This window comes from Drosophila subpulchrella, chromosome 3R (genome assembly GCF_014743375.2).
Source record: "Drosophila subpulchrella strain 33 F10 #4 breed RU33 chromosome 3R, RU_Dsub_v1.1 Primary Assembly, whole genome shotgun sequence".
In the NCBI taxonomy this organism is placed as follows: domain Eukaryota; kingdom Metazoa; phylum Arthropoda; class Insecta; order Diptera; family Drosophilidae; genus Drosophila; species Drosophila subpulchrella.
Genome location: NC_050609.1, coordinates 11,367,197 through 11,388,262, shown reverse-complemented (window position 1 = coordinate 11,388,262; position 21,066 = coordinate 11,367,197). Strand labels below are relative to the sequence as shown.

General features: G+C 36.4%; 4 protein-coding genes across 4 annotated transcripts; 1 reads left to right on the top strand and 3 right to left on the bottom strand.

Annotated features, from left to right (window-relative positions):
* Nucleotides 1–3,935: 3,935 nt before the first annotated feature.
* Nucleotides 3,936–5,895, bottom strand: LOC119556301 (NEDD8 ultimate buster 1). The gene has a single exon (XM_037868381.1). It carries the CDS (start codon nucleotides 5,841–5,843, stop codon nucleotides 3,996–3,998), a length of 1,848 nt encoding a protein of 615 aa, XP_037724309.1. The 5' UTR covers nucleotides 5,844–5,895; the 3' UTR covers nucleotides 3,936–3,995.
* A 1,149-nt stretch (nucleotides 5,896–7,044) lies between these two features.
* On the bottom strand, nucleotides 7,045–7,750 carry LOC119553054. The gene is made up of 2 exons (XM_037863171.1): nucleotides 7,688–7,750; nucleotides 7,045–7,629 (listed from the first exon to the last, which is right to left on the bottom strand). Exons 1-2 carry the CDS (start codon nucleotides 7,748–7,750, stop codon nucleotides 7,045–7,047), a joined length of 648 nt encoding a protein of 215 aa, XP_037719099.1.
* A 1,016-nt stretch (nucleotides 7,751–8,766) lies between these two features.
* On the bottom strand, nucleotides 8,767–9,525 carry LOC119561837. The gene is made up of 2 exons (XM_037875322.1): nucleotides 9,451–9,525; nucleotides 8,767–9,391 (listed from the first exon to the last, which is right to left on the bottom strand). The coding sequence occupies exons 1-2, from the start codon at nucleotides 9,511–9,513 to the stop codon at nucleotides 8,813–8,815; spliced, it is 642 nt and encodes a 213-aa protein (XP_037731250.1). The 5' UTR covers nucleotides 9,514–9,525; the 3' UTR covers nucleotides 8,767–8,812.
* Nucleotides 9,526–12,420: 2,895 nt separating this feature from the next.
* On the top strand, nucleotides 12,421–12,921 carry LOC119563271. Its single transcript, XM_037876593.1, has 2 exons — nucleotides 12,421–12,625; nucleotides 12,692–12,921. The coding sequence occupies exons 1-2, from the start codon at nucleotides 12,431–12,433 to the stop codon at nucleotides 12,884–12,886; spliced, it is 390 nt and encodes a 129-aa protein (XP_037732521.1). The 5' UTR covers nucleotides 12,421–12,430; the 3' UTR covers nucleotides 12,887–12,921.
* Nucleotides 12,922–21,066: the final 8,145 nt, after the last annotated feature.

Genomic DNA, 21,066 nt, shown 5'->3' with positions numbered 1-21,066 from the left:
ACGAGAGCTTTTTCATATTTTTAAAATATAAACAGTCACACTTTTTCATTCTAGACTTTATTGTAATATTAAAACCAGAAAGTTAAAACCCCTACGAATTTTTTCACTTTACATACATTTCATGGTCCTCGCTTAACGCAATTTCATTAAAACTCATTTTAACTTTTCACTTTAAACAATTTGTAAACTCACATCAAATTAAGTGAACTTAAATCAGCAGTTTCCGAAATAAAACCCAACCCCCACAACACAACCATTTTCACACCCCTTTGACATATGCAGCTTTTTATTTGACAAAATAACGAACTCTGTTAATGAGTATATCCAGCAAATGTATTTCTTTTTTTTCGTACGATGGCGCCAAATTAATTTTAGCCGCCTGAGGGACAAATACTTATTGCACCAGTGGCGACTAAATAAAATGTAGATATTTTGCCATCTATCCATCCAATGGGACTGTCTATAAAGCAAGGCACGCTTTTAATTTGTGCATTTTTCTACTCACTGCTCTGTGCTAAACGGTTGACATAATGAAAATGTAAATTACAGAAAAGTTATGGAATCATTTTGGAACTCCAATACGGGATAAGTGGAGATGGAACTTGACTTTATGAGCACATAAAGTTCGCCTGTTGCCACATGAGACTTTGGTCTCATCTCATTAGGGAAACTTTTGCCAGCACCCAGCGAAACGTAAATAGATTTCAACTCAACTGGCATAGGCTCAAGTACAGCTGGGATTTATAGGATAACTTGAGTTTCGGTAAAAAAAAAAAACATAACAAAACAAGAATTTTTTTGACTATCAAAATGGTCAGTTAGGATTGGAAGCAAAAATGGAAAAATTCATATTATTAGGGAGAAATAAATTATTATAATCATTAATAACCCTTGTTAAATATTTAAGCCAAACAATATACACAGTATTTTGTGCAATTCAACCAAATAACCATGATTAAAAGAAACAAAAAGCCGTACAAATGTAAGGCCAGTATTTTTGGCAACGATTATTTGTCGTTTGCTTATCAACGCACTTCCGCATCATTAAATAATTTTATCATTTGCATTATTTTCACTTTCCTAAGCACAGATGATAACGATGGTAATGATGATGAAGCTGCTTGGTGGTAGAAGGTCACAAGGTTCCATGGGAAAGTTATGAGAGTATGTGCGGTTGGGGGTTGGTCACAGGCTGATTTAACTAATTTGTAATTTATGCGACACTTCTTGCGGTTAAGTTGCGGAAAAAGTTGATGAGAAATCTTTTTTTAATTAACTCAGGGTGAATGTTAAACATTTTGGAGTTTTTCCAATTCGAAAACTTTTTGTTTTCCTTGGGATATTCAACTTAAATGCAGGGCTTTACATTTTAGTGCAGTTCTTAAGTCTTTTAAGATCTGAATCTAAGGCATATATTTTCCACAAAAGGCGGAGCAGAGTTGAGTTCACTTCACTTACATTACAAACCCATTAAAGTTGCCCAGAGAACACGAAAAAAAGAGATATTATTATGGAAATGCAAATGCTAAAAGACATGAGAGGAGCATGGGACAAACGATAATGAGGACAAACAGCAGAAGCAGCAACAACTGCCACTTGCAGCTACAATGATAATGTTGCTGGCTGTTGATGACAACAACATCTAGCAACGGCAACAACTGCCAGCAACAACTAGTAAAGTACACTGAACAAAATATATAATATATGAAAACAAATGAAAAAAAGCTAGGTTATCCAACAACAGATTTTTGATGATGAAAGTTCCTCAAAAGTTGATGATTTTAAAAAGTGTTTCTTTTACTTTACTTACTTTTAATATTATGATTAATTTTAATTTTAAAACACAAAAAGGGTACATGAAATTTTAAAATAGCTAAAAAAATGTTTTCAACTATATTTATTAAAACAATTTATTGAAACTACTTTGAAACTATATTTCATTCAACAAAGACTGAAATACACTACCTTATAATTTACAATTAATTTCTTTAATAAAAAAAACTTTTAATTTTAAGTACAACAAAATTTAAAAAATATATTTTGCTTAAATAAATTTATTTTGTAGTAAGTTTCTAAGTGTGGCTGCAACCTCTACTAACAACCAACGGAAATCAGCCAAAGAATGCGCGGCCCAGTGAAGCATTTTCCTCCCATTTTTCTTTTTTCAATTTTTCCCACCCTTTTCCCTGGGAAACCCCCCAAGTCCCTGGAAAAAAAACAAAATCTAAACGCTGTCCTCTGCCTGCCAAACCCCTTTTTTTTCCAGCAAGGATATGCCTGCCGCTGCTCATTTTCGCTACTAAATAAGACAGGCCGCCGCGTCCTCGAACAACATTTTGACATTTCTTCTTCTTTGTCGCGATTCTATTTTTGCGATTTTTGCCCACAAATTTTAGCATTTTCGTGTCATAACGCGAGGTCTCAGAGAAAAAGAAAAAAGGGAGGAAAAACCCAAACCAAACTGCAAGAAACAATTTTTAAACCCCTTTCGGTGAGGTTTAAATGGTTTACTAAAGCAATGAAAATATAACAATGAAAAATACCTTGTAATAATATTCCCAATCGATTGACATAAGTTGTTGGACATATTAAGTTTCGTCTTGTTTTAAAAATCTGAATAAATTTTACCAAGTAACCAATGAGATCTTCCATTTATTAAAATAGAAAACAATCAGCAAAATGACTTATTGGTAAGGTACTGTTTTTGTGAGACCCCTGAATGCTCGATTTAGCCGAGAAAAAAAGTGACAGAATTTGCAGTCAAGTGAAAATGTCAGCCACTCAAAATTTGTGCGCCATTTCGCATATATAATAAATCTACCTAAACCGAAAAAACACGAAATGAAGAAAAGAACTAGGGAAAACCGAAGAATGAAGAACGAAATAAGCTAAACTGGGTTTATTTTAGGTTTAACGATTCGGAAATAACGCCACAAAACAGGACGACAAATTATTTGGCCATCATCTGCAGAACTTTCGCATGGCATTGGCAGATTGGCGAGGGTCTGGAAACTTATTAATTTTCACAAAGTCAGCCAAACGCAAAAAGTACACACACAGAATACAACCAAAATTGTGAAAAACTGTGACGTTATGCACATGAGTGAGCAAATAACAGCAACATCAGCCACCAAAATGCATAGCATACTTCGCCGGGCATTAAGTAGTTGAGTTTTTGGTGGGAGATTGGATGGATGGTCGAGATGGAACTAAATGGATTCGGAGCTGGGAGTAAAACCAACAAATTATGATTAATTGTTGTGATTGCAGAGCGCTTTATGTTAGGGAAATATATAGTTTGTAGAAGGCTTTAAAACCTACAAAATATTCCATATATTAAAAATAGAGTATTTTCTTGAAAGTGGAACCACTTTAATCCTATTAAAAAGTAATATCAAGCATGACACTGAAAATGCGAAACAGTTATTCACTTTGTATTCTCTTTATACAAGGAAAAGTACTATCAATGAAGTTCCATACCATTTTATTGGCATTTTTCATCACCACATTTTTAAACAAGACCCTCGGGAGCGACATCCGTCAGATATATGGACAGCCAAACCCGGGCGATGCTGTACTTAGGAAGAATATAGTTGTCAAGGCCAGCTATAAGAAAGTTGTTACCCATATCGTGCGGATATCAATGAGAAACACGGTCAGTGCTGTTAAATTCTGGGATAAATCGAACGTAGGTGGTACGATCTCTATGAGTAATCTGCCACCATTTCGTAAGTCGCAGGTCATCTTCACATCGCCACGTAATCGTGGTATAAATTATGTCATGGAGGTATACTATAGTAAACGTAATTAAATAAAATCGGAGTTCCTAACGCAATGTATTTAAACTTACTTGTACAATACGAATAATACCACCTAATTCATCGACAAATAATAAAAAATATTCACATAAAATATATGAGATATTTTAATAATCTTTGCGATTAAAAATATTTTGGAAAATTCCAAAATTTACATAATTTCTGTGTATAAAGAAATCAACGCTCCAGCAGACTTCTATACTCGATCAGGACTTGCTCTTCCTGCACTAGCTTCATGTCCAAATAGTGAGAATTGATTTCGGAGAACTCGTCGTTGACTCTTTTGAATGCCTTGTACGATTCCATCTCTGACTTTGCCTGGCTAAGAACCGACTTGATCAAGTTTATCTTGCTGGTAGATAGGTTTACCAAAGGAGTGGAGTTATTGTTATTTTCTCTATTGGAACCCGAAGGTCCGAGATCTTCTAGTAACTTAGTCATGGCTTCAATAACACCTAGTAGTTCATCCTCGCTGACGAAACTTTTCAATAGGAATTCTATGGATTTACGAAAATCATTATCAGTGGTTTCCAAAGCAGCTTGAGCGGATGAGGCTGGGAAACCAAGTTGTTGAAGAGTAGAAAGTAGAGATTCATCGACTGGAGGTGTTGCGGGTAAATTGGCCCTAAGATCATCGGAATGGCGCTGTAGAAGATCCAAACTGCGATCTAGATTATTTTCGGTTCTCTTCAAGGCCTCCACAACCAAACGCCTTTCGTATCCCATCTCCATGAGTCTGCAAACACTACGGGGATCCACCCATTCTCCACCAGAATTCGCCTCACGCATTTCTAGATTTACCCGCTTCGCTGGAGCCGAGTTCTTGCGTTCTTCAGTGATTTTCTCCACACGTTCCTGAATAAACTGTATGGCTCTATCCACATTGCCAGCACAGGATCTTAAAGCCAAACGAGCATCCGATTCCTTAAATCCCATTTCCATTAGTGTCGTAAGCTGATATTCATTGACCCTTAACTCATCCAAATCCTTGGTAGCCTCTTCCAATTTCTCATAGGCCTCATCGCGGCGATTTTGGTGAAAAAAGAGAACACCTTGTAGGAGATGAAGGCGCATAATTAAAGCTCTTTCTGGACAACTGGTACCTTTCATCGAATATAAACGACTAAACTGCTCGCCGTAACTCTTGAAAAAGCTTCTCTCGCAAATTTCCAAACGCCTCTGGGCATCCGGTAACTGGGTGATACTCTTCAGGCAAAGATAACACCAAACAATGTCCAGATTTATGAGAGCATAGTTATCCACCGCTTCCAGAATGTTCGAGTTGCAACGGGAGAAGAGTTCATCGGCCTCGAGAAGTAAAAGTAGGGCCTCATCGAAGTGTTCCCTGCGTATGGCAGCTCTGGAGGCTTCGTACATGCTCATGGCCATCAATAGAGATCGATTTTCATCGGGTGGCAGAAATATCGGACGTCCATCTTGATCCTCCATTTCCATAAAACGATGATCGGCATCGGCAATTATCTCCACATCAGCACGAATTCTCTGGATACGTTCATGCAGCTTCTGACCCTTGTTTTCACCTCCTAGTATCACCATAAGCTGTTGATTGGTTTTCAAGCCCTGTGAGGCCAAAGTCTTGTGGGATTTGATAATGCGACCCTTGGAAATGCATTTAACATGATTGGGATCATTTAACTTCAGCTTCTTGGCGACTTCCTTTTTAAGTTCCGAACCCAAGCCTCCCAGCGAGCACTTGATCTCCATCATTTTCGAGGTGACACCTTTGCCGTCCACACAGCGCACATTAAAAGTGGCCAATCCAGTGTCATTGAACTCCTTGCGAGCCTCCAGCTTCCTAAGAGCACTATCCTGCATTTCGTTTAGAGCAATCCGGCAATCCGATATGCCAATGCTCAGTTCTGCACTCAAGTCCCTTGCCAAACGATCCATCTCCGATTCGATACTGCCCACGCCCTCGAAATAGTATGGATCCTCCCACAACTTGATATCACGCTCCCGCAAACGAGCTCGCAGCTTTAAAAATGTATTGTTTATTTGTGACATTTTCAGATTGCTGCTGCTTCGAACTGAATAATTTATTAACCTGTCACGACAACTTTTGACGTCTTTTGCCTCGGCCTCTAGTTTCAGGCTTCCCAAATAACCTCTAAAATATTTGGGGCACTCCCTGTTGAATTTTTGTAAACCAGAGTTGTCGCCTTATTTCATTAAAAAGCCATGGCAACCCTGTTACGTTTTAGTATCTTCAATTAATTACCTTAACATCAAATTAGATAGTATATTTTTAGTTCTCCTACTTTGTTAATAGTGTTAAACATTAAATTATATTAAAAAATAAAATATTATTATATTTGAAAAAGTTAAGTTAAGAAAAAATACCCAGAGTCTAAAAGCAAACAATTTAAAATCTTACTTCCCAATCAGTAAACAAAACTCAAGAGCTCTTGTTGAACCTCCCGCGATATCTATAAGATTGCCTATGAAGTACTTCCTTTTGAGTTTTGATGATAGACCATCTGATTTGCTAGGTCAAAGTTTGGAACAGTCGTTATCTTATCTAATATTTAAAAGGCAACCACATTTAATTAGGTACATTCAAAAGTTAATCTTTATTGCAAACTTGAAAAAGAATATTACAAAAATGAAGTGTCTATAATTTGTATGCCTATCCCCTATCTTTTATGAATATTAACCTAAGTTCGTTAACTTGAACTTTGATAGTTAAATTTTTTATTAATTTTTCTTCTATTCTGTATTCTTATTGATAAATTAAGAGGCCATAAACCAATTAAAAATACCTATAAATTGAAAAACTGATTGTTACCGAGATGGCTTATTTATTTATAAAGTTACAATGTATGCAATCGTTTAATACTTAATCTTTTAGAAAATCTTTAACCATTTTTAAAAAAATTATTAGAAATCTATAGATCTTCTTCACTGCCAAACAAACTACTGGCCAAACTTATAATACCCGATGCAAGGGTATAGAAAGATAGCAAAAAATGAAGTACAGGTCTACTAATCGATCGCATTCTGGTAAGCCGCTTTCGGTCATCAAAACTTATTAAAATAGTAATTGATTGTTCCCTATCTTTTTGGGGCTTCGCTAGTTATCAGCGGTAGGCAGTTAAGGGCAATGGATCTATATTGTGCGATACCGATTTCTCTGTCGCGTTAAATGTAAGGCAACCTTTTTTATGCTCATAAAATAACAATGTTTTTATTTATTCATAGTATTGAATTACTTCTTAAGGCAGACCTTGATTTTGGGAGAGAAGGAGGTGAGAGAGCTTTTCACGTCGTCGGTGGCTTTCTTAACGCAGTGGCCGGCATTAGCGGGCAACTTGGCGATCTCCCTCAGAGCCCTGGGAATCTCCCTGACCAGCTTCAAGGTGGCCCCGAACACCCTGAAGAAGCACCTCAGCTTGTGGTACAGTCTGGTCAAGATGAATCGGTTCTTGGTGCACAGCTTGGCACGCAACTTAATGATGGTGTCGGAGATGCTGACGATGTCCTTTACGGATTTGACAAGCTCCTTAGCATCCTTGGGAATATCGGAGCCGCAGCGCTCCACGGATTTCAGGAAGTTTCTGCTAGCGTCCAGCACACTTTCCACCTCCCTGATAATGCAATCGGCGCCACGAACCGTCCTCAAGGCAGCCCAAAGGATTTTCCTGAAGGTACGGAAGACGCCAAAATCCTCCACCTCCATATAGTCGTAGCTATCATCCATTTCATCCATAAGTTGTTCCACTTCGTAATCATAGTCAAAGTCAGCCTCCAAGTCAGTATCCAAGCTCAATTCGCTGGATTCAATAAGGTTGGCCTATAATTAAATATTGAAATTTTACTTTAAGTGATATATTTTAGATTAATAATTTTACCTGAGCAGTCAAAAGACAACTGGCCGAAGCCAAAACCACAAGCAAAAATGTAAAGGCTTTCATTTTTCTTGACTGCTGAGAAATGAATGTGTAAAACTCAAACTTTTTGCGTTCTTTATATAGGGACGGATTATGTTACTATTATCACACAGTACGCAAATCTTGGTACACTTGAACTATCTGTGCCTGCTAAAAATTATATTTCTATTTATATACTTCATTTCCTTTAAATTATATTGATAAACTCGCGCGTGCGACCTCCAATCGAACTGCCAAAATTTTGCACTTATTACTATTTATAGAAAGCTATAACACTATCTGTAATTAACTTAGAACAAAGGCAGTTAGAGGCAGAACATGAAACTTTGTTAAAAATGTTAGGGTCGGTTAAAGGAGAAATTTTAATGTCTTAATCGGAATCCAATCACCCAAGTTATGGCATCTAGAAGTGCAATTTCGGGGTCCCATTCTAAAATCCATTGGAAATATTGAACATGAATATGTTATGTATTATGAATATGTATATTTTCAATGTAGAATATTAGTGAATTCAACCAACTTAATCGGGATCCAATTACGAAAGTTATGGAATCTAGAAGTGCTGTTTTGGGGTCCCATTCTGAACGCCATTGGAATTACGGAAATTTCGAACATGAAAATGAGTGAGAATTTTGACCTTCACGTAAATTAGAATTTTTAATCAAGTTTATTAGATAATTCCACCACAAATACATAGAGGTATCCCACGTCAAAATCGGCATCCAACTGCCCAAGTTATGGAATCTAGAAGTGCAGTTTTTGGTTTCCATTCGGGAAGCCATTGGAAATACGGAAATATTGAACATGAAAATGGGTTAAAATTTTGACCCTCGTTAAATATAACACTTTTAATGTAGAATATTAGAGAATTCAGTGACAAATTCATGGAGGTATCCCACGTCTAAATCGGGATCCATCCACTCGAGTTATGGAGTCCAGAAGTGCAGTTTTGGGTACCAAAAGCCTGAAACCCTTAATTTTTCCCGTTTTCCTTTATATTTCGTAAGAAGGTGAATATAAACCATTGGTAAATTATTTTGTATCATTTAATAAGCTATATAATTATCATGATAAACCATACAAAATTTACATAGACTCTATGCAGACATTAATGTTGGGCAAAAAAGAGTTAAAAGAGGCCGTGACATTATTGGTGGCACTAACGAAGCAGGAACTAGTATCTGAGGGCAATTTGGCAATCAGTTTAAGGGTCTTATTGATCTTTCTGGTCAGCTTCATTGAGGCCTTGAACAATTTCCAGAAGCACTTGGAAGAGTTTTTGATGATGGAGCCATCGTCGGACTCATCCTTGGCACAAAGTTTCGAATGCAAGTGAATTATATCGTCGCAGATTTTAATAATCTGCTTTACGGAATCCACAATCTTGGCCACATCCTTGGGAATAGCTGTTCCACAGTCATCGATGGCATCCACATAGTTGGTGCAGGAACTCAGGATGTCGGCCACCTCCTTGATAATGCAGTTGGTGCCTCGAACTGTCTTCAAAGCCTTGCGAAGGATCTTTCTGCAGGTTTTAATAAAGCCCTGTGCCTCCACATCCATATAGTCGTTGTCATTATCCAATTCATCTAGCAGATCCTCCAATTCTGATTCAAAATCAAACTCATAGTCCAAGTCGCTTTCACGCGATTCTATGGAATTGGCCTGGTAATAAATATTTCAAAAGTAAATATATGATAAATTTATTTCTTTGGTTAACTTACCCGAGTAGTCAGCAGGCAGGTGGCCGAAACCACAACCAGAAGGCAAAGTGTGATGGTTTTCATTTTTCTGTCCAATTAACGAATGTTCTACGGCCCACTATCGAAGATCTATTTATATGAAGCCCAGGAATTGCTTCTTATCAAAAATTAATCACACTATCAAAAATTAATCACATTGCGGAGTACCCACTTCAGCTGTCTAAGACGGGTATCTTATTATAAGTAATAATATTTCAATTAATTAGTTTACTATAGATACCTTATCGCCTGGCAAGCTCTAATCGAACAATCAAATCTTCAAAAGTACTTAAAATTTAACACTATGGAAACGAGTTGATAAGCTAACTATCGTGTTATCTTTGTTATATACTCTCTTTTTGTTCTTAAATAATATTTTAAGCTATTTCTTTTAACTATTCTCTTAGTTCTGAGGTCTCTTGAGGGATCTCCAATCTTTTCCCAATTATATAAAATCAGAAATGATTAATTATTTTTTTCCAGGAAATGCCAACGAAATATGTCGAATTTTCGCTGGCAATTATCACAAAATATCCAGAGATGCTACTGCGAAATCCACTTGGGCACCCTTAAGAATCGAGGCTCAGGACGAATTAAAAGCCGTAAGCCGCAGACAAAGAGCTGAAGAACCACAATCGAATGGTGGCTGCCAACAGATTCCGGACACAATAGACGAGAAAAAAGGGAAAAAATGTGTTGCCATTGTCAGCTTAACGCGCTCGGTTCACTTTGTTCGGGTTATAAATGGTAACGTGTGGTTAAGGGTTAATAACTGCCACTAGGGGGAAAGTGGGTGGGAAATAAAAAGACCAGAAGCAAGACATTTTATAGATACAAAAGAAAGTTTGGCACCCCGCGACAACAAGTGTGGCTGCTAATGAAAAGTGCCGTAAAAGTCTGCCGTAGTATCGTTTGGATGGCGAATGGAATGGATGGATGGGTCTTTGGGTGGTCTGTCATTAGGTTAGTATGGGGTCTTTCCCATTTCGCTGGGGTGACAATTTCTCTGGGTGATAAAGTAGCTGACTGCGTTATTTAGGGGTTTCATTTCGCGTTGACTCCACATCCTTAATTTGGTCTTCCGGAATTGCTCATTTGGGTTGGAAAAGGAAGGACCTTTAATCAACAGCTGATATTTAAGAGATAATATTCATAGTTCTTTAACTTAATTATATTTTTTGCAAAATGAAAAGAAGAGTTTTGATAAATCCTTTATAAATCAAATAAAGGAATACTTTTGTTAAACAATATTGAATTTGTATATCCAAGAAAAATAAAATATTACATTAAATATTATTCATACTTGCCAAATAAAATAAAAATGATTTTCGAGATATTCTAAGTGCTGTGAAAATGTATCCCACTTATTTTACCAAGGAGCAACAATTCTTAACATTTTATTGAGCTGAGAGTCTCAACCTCGGTCGCATTAAAATTAAATCTTCCCACCGAGGACTTTACATCCTTCCTTTCAGTTTTACCCTCATTTTTCCGACTCCACCGAATCTGCACTTGGCATAAGTTAAATGTCGAGTAAATGTGGCTGACAACCATGATGATGCATCGCTGCCTGCATACGACACTTTTTAAGATCCTTGTCCTGTCCTTTTTGCCTTCGTCCTGGGCATGCAGCGTGTATGAAATCAATGACATGTTGTCGGCAAACTTTCCTCGGCACTAAGTGAGTTTTATAGTCCCCTCCTTCGGGCATTAGACTAATATGAACTGATTTACCCTCGGAATGAGTTCCAACCAAAAAGTTGACAAGTGACAAGTCACATTGTTGTACATTAAATTAATGAAATCATTCCGCAACTTTTACAGGTCATGGCTGTTACTCATTGCTCTTCCTCGATTACGGGAAACTTGAAGTGTCTGTCCGGACTTGCGGCTCATAAATATTGAGCGCATTATGTCAGGAGCAGAAAAAGTAGGCGGAGTGATACGGGCCTGCAGTCAATTGTTGGTCATCAATCTTTTAAACAAATGCGGTTCAATGCCAGTGACAGTGGCAACGACCAAGAGGGGTTGAATTGAATGAAGAAAAGGGGGCGCAACACTGCTGCCGAAGAGCTGACAAGGGGCCAAACCCCGATAAAGATGAGTGGTAAAAATCAAGTAATGCTAGACTACTAAAAAACCCTTTGGGGGGAATAAAAACATTTCAAAAATGCAAATAGTTTAAAAAAATGTGTAGCATATATGCGTTAAATCAAATTAGCTATGGTTCAATCAATTAAGTAAAAACATCTTTTTTCGGTTTTTAAGGTTTAACGAATTGCTTTTAAAAGTTCTTATAAGTGAGTGTGAAACATTTGGAAATCATGGGTATTTATATATATTATATGTTTTTTAAGGAGTTTTAAAAATGATATCCTTTCAATTCCTGTGGCCGATCGTTCTACTTTGGTTCACCCACCATTTGACGCTTGCCAAACACGTTGCCATTATCGGACACTTGAATCCATCCGATATTCTACTGCACAATCAAAATATATTTGTGCCAGGAAGAAAAGCCGGCAAAATCGCGCACAAGTTTTACTATAAACAAAAGGTAAATACAATCAGTTAATATTATTTCCATCTCTAAGTTAAAATGTGGTTTTTAAGAGTGATCCGAAAGTGATTAGCGCCATCGTACTAACAAACAACCATAGATCTTCTTTTGGAGCCGAAGGAGCTCTTCTTGACGGTGGACCGAACAATATCTACTGTTTCATCAAATTTTCGGCCAGGAGGAACTATTATCTCGACTTTAATATTAAAATTTATAGCAATAATAAAACTCTAAAACCGATTGGTAAATAATTAAATACACAGTTTGTCGAAGTCTAATGCAATTTTCAAGCATTTTAAATTTTTTACACCGTTTCTAATACATTTATAAGTAAATAATTGCGTTACTTTACCATAGCATATTGGACAAATATTTATTCATTTTAAAATCAGCTTTCGTAGGATCATGATATATTTTGTAAAGAGAATTTCTGTGGCGATTGCAATCGTAGCATTAGTGAGTGTGGTTTTTGGCAGTCACGATGGAAGTACACACTTTGGGGTATTGAAAAAAGGCGCCAGATTAATCCATAAAGAGCAAATCGTGCAACCGAAAAAGTTTTTCCGCGTCATCGAAAAGAAAATAAACTTTGAACCTCAGGTAAAAAAAAAAGAAAAACAAGATAAGATCACCATTTAATTAAGAATTTATTCATTTACAAAACAGCAACATAAAATAAGCGCAATTGTGATCACCGACAATAGCGAATCGAAAGGAGGCAAGGCTTCTTTGCTCGAAGGAGGTCCTACGGCCAATTATGCCGTGATCCTTTTCAAATCGGCTCGTAATCATGGTCTTAATTTTACATTGGAGATATTCGACACTGCGCCGGAATGCTTTAGATGTAAAACACATGGTTAATCTGAAAAAAATAAACTTAATTTTTTTGCCCTATTTTCATTTTTTTATTTTTATTATATTTTATTAATGGCTGAACTTTAATAAAAAATATAAAAATAAGTTGACTTTAAAAAACTCAATTATACATATTTCTAACTTATTAATCCAATAGCTGCCTTTCAAGAATAAACATAAAAAAATATAACTTAGGTTTATTAGATGGTCTACAAAAATTAAATGTTCAGCAAACTTAATTATTTTTAATATTTTTATGAGTGTACTATACTTTTCTCATGCAAATACGGCACCCAACAAATTCCAGGAGGAGAACAAACCCTCGTCTGTATTTGATGACCATGGCGGCGACATATTACTTCCTTATTTGTGGGCCGTGCTGGCGACCTTTCACCTTTCCCCGTCACGCTCTGAAAAGTGAAACATTAGGCCCAGAAATCCAAAGTGTGTGTGTGTTAGCGTGTTTCGCATTAAAACAATGACGCGGCGCAAACATTTTTAGCGCTGACAGCGAGCCAAACATCCGCCAGATAAAAATGTCCGCGAACAAGCAAACAAATTTGATTGAATCAACTGCGGCGAAGAGTTCCGTCGGTCCTGTCCTGTCCGTATCCATCCATCCCATCCCCTGGTCCTGGCCATTGTATCCCTCAGTCCAAAAGGGGTCCTGGCCTGGCCATTCGCTAGTCGTTCCGCCAAACTCGCCGCTGGGATGATAATGATAAGCGCATAAAACCATTAAGTGATTCCACTCAAATGAGCACGTTAGGATGACTGGGAAACTTGTTTGGAACGAAATTTGTATTCGCTAACTGAACTACCATTTCACTATGCGCAGAAAAAAATGGATAGAGTTTTTGATAAAAATATAAGTTTAAGAACAACCATATAATAATAATATACATATATAATATAATAAAATAAAAAGATTTTTAAAGGAAAAAATTATGCTTAAATATTTGAATACAAATTTAGTATGAATTTATAATTAAGGCAAAATTTATCTTATAATTAAAAATATATATATTATTATTATATACAACAAACATTTTCCATCCCTATCCATTTAAGTTCCTAAAAAAAGCCTTTCTTAATAAATAGTGTAGTATTAGGCTACTGATCATAAATAATATTTATATTTCAATGATTAAACTTTGTTCAAAAGAACATTTTCTTTCATTATTTCAGTAATGTCAGCCCTATTTTAAATTTTAAAGAAAAATTAAGCTTGTTGTAAAAAAGTCTGTCTATATAAAATACTTCCTATCGTTAAGTTATCGAAACGTTTTATTTTCTATTGACTAAACTAACTTATAGGATTTTCTTTTTGTAATATCGGTAATGGTCCCCTCTTCTAATTGAATCGAAACCCTCGCTCTTATCCCACGGAAAGTGAATCTATCAAAAAAAAAAAAAGAAACAAAAGAAAGCATTTTTTCGTACTCCTAGCCCGAGCAACACGACATGGGAGGTCGAGAAATGGGGGGAGTGCCCGTAACAGTAACGATGACAGCGATGTCCTTAAAACCCTGGCAAAGGGAATACGGATGGCCGAGTGATAAGGGGGCCAGAGGGGGTGGGCCAGGTGGGTGGATCCGTGATCCGGGATTCAGGAAAGGACGCCCCGTTCATGTTAAATGGCCAACAAGGTGACAATGCAGATATAATGCTCATAAGCAGACGGCATAAAGCGACAAACGTGATACGACCAACGACCATTATGTCGATGATTTCGCCAGGACATTTCGCGATTGATAAGGCTCACTTAGTGGCAACCGAAATGTCGCACAGTAAAAAAATTGCTTATCGGTTGACTTTACGCACAATAAAACAGACAGATGTCAGTGGATTTCTCAACGATGTCATTTAATGCGAATGAATGACAAATGGTGTATTTCAATAAAGTGTGAGTACATTATCTTAACTTAAATAAAAGAACAATTGTATATATTTTTGTACGGCTGTAACCTTTTAACCTTTTAAGGTATTTTTTGGGAACTTCCCACAATTAGAACAATTAAAAAGTGATCCTGTAAAGAACCAAAAAATACTCTATTTAATAATGGTGCTATGACACTGAAATGACGGAATTTATTTTAAAAAGTAATGGCTATATAAATATGATTTTAGCTTTTTAAGCTTTTTTTATAGATTGCAATGACATAAAACAAAGGACTTAAAATTAGCTAAGTCCTTTAGAAATTCAATCTAAGTAAATGGCTAAGGAATATATTGATTGCGATTATTTCTTAATTAAATATAGCAAATGATTTTTATTTTACAGTTTTTTTATTTACAGACGTAGTAACAGAAGTTTCCAAACCGGAAAAGGAACACACAGTCATAAGTTGAGAAAGCCACCCACATCTCCAGGCGAAACTTTTCGCGGCTGACATTAGTTAATTGTCAGCCGCTTCAGTTTGCAAACATGCATTTGGCCAAAAGCCAACAGGGCCAACAAAAAAGGCAGACAGAATGTAAAAAACGGAGAAATGGTTACAATTTAATTAAGTTCTTGGTACGTAATTTGCGCCAACACTTAAAGTTGTTCCCTTGACTTGTTTTCATGGAGCTTTTGTGGGCTTTTTTATTTTATTTTTTCTATAGTTTTATGGTGTTGCACCTTCGAGGATGGCTGCCACCAAGCAACGGCAGAGTCACCAGCTAATTACGCAAATGTTTCAACTTTAAAACGACGACGCCATTTCACGCGCCCTGCGTGTGAAATTTATAAATGTCAACTGCAAGAGCCACCCGCCTCCACTTTGCACTTTGTTTTGTCTGTTTAAGTTTTGTTCATAGCTGGCTGACTTTTGCTGATTGTGCAGAGGTTGCAAACTGCTGGCAAAATCCACTCGAAGTCACTGTAACCTCCATCTCTATCTATATACACATATATATATTTTATTTTTTGCTCAGCACTTGCAATTTTTTATATGTATTTGCTAGTTTAAAAATTAAAGAATTCTGAATTTTCAGGTTACGGGGTGTAGAGGCTCTAGAGATAATTCTAAAATTGAGACATTATATTTTATGCAAGTGCAACAGTGCGTATGCGTGTTAAAAATTGTTGCTCTCCACAGCTGCCATGCCATTTGCAGTAATGAACGTACATTTAGAAAGAGTGGGAAAAAACAAATAAAAAAAATCATTTTATAGAAGTTTTAGTACAAAGAGTAAGGTAAAATGGTAAATGACAATAAATCATGGTTCTATTTTTAAAATCCTTAAAACAAATATAAATTTTTTTACTCCTTACTTCTAGTTTGTTTATAATTATATTCTATATCTATACTATATATTTTTCAATTATTACCTTTATCAAGAAGAACAGCGCAAAGTATAATACAAAACTCGCCCAAGGTCTTCCTTAAAATATTTCAATTTATTTTAAACCTTTGGACATGTCAACCTGCAGGTTTTCCAAGCAGTTATTTTCAAGCAACAACAAAAATAACAGCTTAGAATCAGACTTAGAATTGGGAAAAAATAAAATCACACACAAGCCAATATATAATACACCAGTACACATAAAATTGCATTACACACACGAATACGTGTACGTACACGTGAAAAGCCCCGGAACACACACATTTGGCAGTCACTGTCAGTCAATCTCCATTAAGTCCATCCCCAACACCTTATTGAATTTTATTGTAAATTGGAAAGGAAAAATTGCACCGACTGCAAAAGGCCAAATGGGAACAGGGTGAAAAACAGAGGAAAACGAGTGGCAAATGTCAGACAAAGATTTGCAAAAATGGAAATTGAAAAGGAAAACAAATGTAGCAGGAGATCGAGAGAGCGTTTTGGATTGAGGGAGAAGTTTTCAATTAATTTGCATAAACGGCCAAACGATTATGTAATTTGTACTTGCCACATAAATTATCACACAGTGGAAATAGTTTTCAAATATGCACCCCCAGACAGAAAGGAATGAAGGGGGTTGAGTAAAGGACCTTCGAAGGGGGGTCAGCTTATTAGAAGCGAATGAAACTGGCAACTATCAATAAATTACCAACTGGGGCGTGGCAACTGGAGTGTCCCAAAACCACAAAAAGCACAAACATCAGAGTTGATTTGAGCGAAAATATTAAGGGAACTAGTTCAAACGAACCAGGATCTTCTAATGAATCATGCTCTATACTATACCATTTTAAAATATATTTTAATTACTCAATTATTAAAGATTAGGTTGACTTTTAACATTCAATCGTAATAAAATAAAATAAATAAAAGCAACAGGAAATAATAAAAATGGTCATTTAATTCAGGTTATAAAATATTATACATTTTTGAATAAAAATTGTTTATTATATTTTTGTTTTTCCAAAGAAGTCTAACAAGGAGAGATTATCAAAGTGCAGACATATATTGTTATTAATAAATATTTTTTTATGTTTTTGTTGACAAAATGTTTTTAAAAAAAAAAGTTTAACAAAAAGAGAGTTAATTAGATACATGCATATATTTTTGGAGACACAATTTCATATCATCAGATAAAATATATTTTAATCTAAGGGGGACACGTAGATTTTTTCCCAAGAACTATCACACCGAAACATTAGAAATAAATATTTTAACACGTCGCCTGTTTGGTTAATCAATTACGAACCGAACCAGATCCTCTGGAGGGCTCAGCTCCATTTCCATTCGAAATGCCCGTTGACAAATTTTTGGGGGGCTGGCATTGTGGCCGGGTAGGTGCTTGCCAGGGATCGCAAATTTTATGCACGTTATAAATCACGGCCAAACAACGACGACAGCGTCGAGGACGACTGCAAAACTGTTCACATTAATTGTTGCAACGTCATTTTCGGGCCTATTGTGTGTTGGCCAGCTCCACGAACCCCGGGAACCCTGGTTAGGGTAACCATCCACAAAAAAAACCCCCACCAAATGTGGTGTTGCAGGAGGCCAATAAAAGGCGCTTTCTGTGTGTGCTCCAGACGCCTTTGTGTCACGTGGCAATTTTCGCAAAAGGAATTCCAACAATGTAGACGTTTTTCCTACAGCAAATAATCACAGAAAAAAAAACGTATAAAGTCAAACTACTTTTTTTTGTGTTCAGCATAGGCAAATGTTCCTCGGGGTTCGGGGTTCGGGGCTCGGGGGAGTCCATAAAAAATTGCTGTTTAGTAGCTGGATTTGTGGATTTGTCAAAGGCTCGACGACGAAGCGCGGATACTGAAAATCAGCCACTTTTTTTCTGCCCATATTCATAATTTCACATTTGAGACACAAAAGGCCAAAGGATATAACATTGAGTTTTTGTTGGCAGCAAAGGAATGCCTGAGTTTATAAAAAGAATGGGATTTCCTCTCAGTACTTATGGTATGTAGCCTTTGCCAATAAAATAATGAGGTACATGTTAAACAAACTAAAATTTCAGTCTTAAAAACTTTACGAATTACTAACAGAAGTAATCGATTTCTTGGTGATTTCTAAGCCAACGAATTTTTAGACAGGAGAAGAGTATGGAAGAGGATTTTGTCAAGTCAGAAAATACACTTTCCTATTTTGCTAATATTGCTAATGTGGAATAATAACGCCAGCGATTTAACAGCCTTGCCTCATCTACAGGCACCAAAAGTCCCCCTGCATGCATATGTCCATATTTACATACGATACGGTATGGCATCCACTCCATTGTGAAAAGATAATCCCGGCAAAAACATAAAATGCAGGCACAAATACTTGAGAGCAAAGTTATGAACTGAGACGATGAGGGGGCCCAGGAGGGTCCAAAATAACAGCAAAAGGGCGTCGTTAATATTTCAAAAACAGAAACACAACCGAAACGAAACGACAAACAACAAAAGCAGGCAATAATGGAAATAGTCGTGATACTTGGACAATTGCACAACAGACCCACAACTTGACTTTAGCACGGGTCCATGTCCATTCGGAATATTAAGGCATATTTGCCGCTCGGTCAGCGAAACCGGACGGAAAGGTAAATGAGACAAAGCCAGCCAGACGAGACAGGGTGAAAAGTCACCTTCGTGTTGCACAAAATTTATGGCCAACGAGGATGCCTTTGGATAATCAAGCTGAGGATAGAGGATACCCTCTAAGAATCATTAGTTTTATACCAGCTAGCTGTACGCTTGAAGTCATATATTAATTAAACCTTATCGCACCCAATGGCAAATAATGATATTTTATTAAAGTACTTTACGATTAAAGTTAATCAAGTAAGTAAAAGTCATATAAAAAATGAAATTCGAAATTATTAGAATTTCTGAAGAGCAAATAATAATTAAAATTTTCAATGCATGCATAACAAAACTTAAGTCAAATCAAAGCGATTAAATTTAAGTCTGCTATTTCAAAATGAACACTGATAAGCAAGGTGATGAAAAAAATGACTGCATAGAAATCGCACCATTTTGTTAGAAAACTGAATTTTTTGTAATTATTATTTGAAATGGTTTTATTTTTCATTAGGCAGTCGGATATTTATTTTTGTATTTATCTATAAGTTAAGTGCCAGCTTTCGGTCAAAGAAAATATACCCCTTTTTAAGAATATATATAGATAAAAGGTAAGTTGGAGAATGGGCTTGGATGCATATATTCCCCTTGCAGGTCCAAGAAAAGGGACCCCACAAAGTTGTCCATATGCGTTGTGCGTGTGTGAGACAAATTAATTGTTGACAGCGCGACATCTTCGAACCCCCAACTAATCTGCCTGGCAACGGGAAGTTTTGGGTTAAGTGTTTCCTGACACCAAAACCATCTATCTCTGCCCGACCAACAAAGTTCAGAGGTCCCACATAGCAATGTTTTAGAGGGTATGGTTGCCGATTTCTAATCAATACTAGATTAAAATTAGCTCAGATGAACATCTCAACTTTGTCTTTTTGTCTTTTTTCTTTTTCTTCTAAGTTAAGCCAGGTTTTGTATTTTTATATTGCTTGGTATTGGCAGAAACTAGCTTTTAAATAATTCACACAAAACAACGAATCAGGAATTAAAAAAGGTAATGTTTCTATCCCAAAACGTTATTGAAAACCCGGTGGCACTCTATGAGCGGATCCACGGGCTGGGGGGGTTGTATAGGGGATAGATCCCCCTACTAGGGTTATAAAGTAGATATAATATGTATTTTATATCAAATTTTTGGATACTACTCAACAAACTGGTACCGCCACTGATGAAAACGATTAAAAAAGGTTATAAAGTTATACATTATAAACACCATGATTGACTACATTTGTATATATACAGATACAGATAACAAGAGACTGAATATAATAATATATGATTATGAGAGCAGTATCTCTCTACAGTTTTCAAGCTTTAAAGCTTAAACGAATAGTTCAGTAAGCTCCTATCGTTGAAAATGATCGCGTCGAGATTTGTGGCACTGGGGATCGCATTTCTGATGCTCCTGGCATATATTTCGGGACAACCCACGACGATCCAGCCGGAAACCAGTAACTCAACTGCGCCTAACTACATCTTCAGGATGGCCATTGGAATTAATCATTACGATCATCACATATGGGATAAACAGAGAAATGAAATAAAAATAACATACATCTAGACCTAGATCTAGATTAATAATTATTAATTAATTATTAATTAATATTATTATTATGATTATGATTCTAATCATTTGCCAAGAACTAATGAATAAATGTTTTTGAAAAGAAGACTACGTTTTTCCTGACTCATGTTACTAAATTGTATATTAATACGAAATTGAACATCTTGCGCATTCAATAATAACAAACATAGCCGCTTTCACAAATCTCCAGCCATGTTTACCTAAGTAAAAAGAGCAATCTGCTTGATAATAGTACAACTCAGTCAATACAGACTTCTTGGTTCTTCTCAATTGATAAGATCGGCGCTTTCGTTTTCGTAGCTTTGATTCTTTAACGGCAGAACCATTTTGACAGTGACCGAAAATGAACGTTTCTTGTGTGACTCTGGGGATCGTCTTCCTGCTGTTCCTGGGACAACTTTTGGCCCAACCCACCGTGAACTCAGGTCTCAACCGGGATATGCTTAACATGAATCCTGAGAATCCCAGCGATATGACAGGGTTGAGTAACAAAAAACCCAAACCTACTCCCTCGACATGGAATGAAAGAGCGAGCAAATTAAGAACATTTTTAAAAAAATAAATGAGTAAATAAATATATCAAAAAATTATAATCAACTCAAGCATTACAC

Excerpts from the sequence above, each read along its gene's own strand:
- LOC119556301 (XM_037868381.1), bottom strand. The coding sequence starts at position 5,843 with ATGTCACAAATAAACAATACATTTTTAAAGCTGCGAGCTCGTTTGCGG.
- LOC119553054 (XM_037863171.1), bottom strand. The coding sequence starts at position 7,750 with ATGAAAGCCTTTACATTTTTGCTTGTGGTTTTGGCTTCGGCCAGTTGT. Across the intron at positions 7,630-7,687 it reads GTTGTCTTTTGACTGCTCAG|GCCAACCTTATTGAATCCAG; the intron begins GTAAAATTATTA and ends ATTTAATTATAG.
- LOC119561837 (XM_037875322.1), bottom strand. The coding sequence starts at position 9,513 with ATGAAAACCATCACACTTTGCCTTCTGGTTGTGGTTTCGGCCACCTGC. Across the intron at positions 9,392-9,450 it reads CCTGCCTGCTGACTACTCGG|GCCAATTCCATAGAATCGCG; the intron begins GTAAGTTAACCA and ends ATTTATTACCAG.
- LOC119563271 (XM_037876593.1), top strand. The coding sequence starts at position 12,431 with ATGATATATTTTGTAAAGAGAATTTCTGTGGCGATTGCAATCGTAGCA. Across the intron at positions 12,626-12,691 it reads AAATAAACTTTGAACCTCAG|CAACATAAAATAAGCGCAAT; the intron begins GTAAAAAAAAAA and ends TTTACAAAACAG.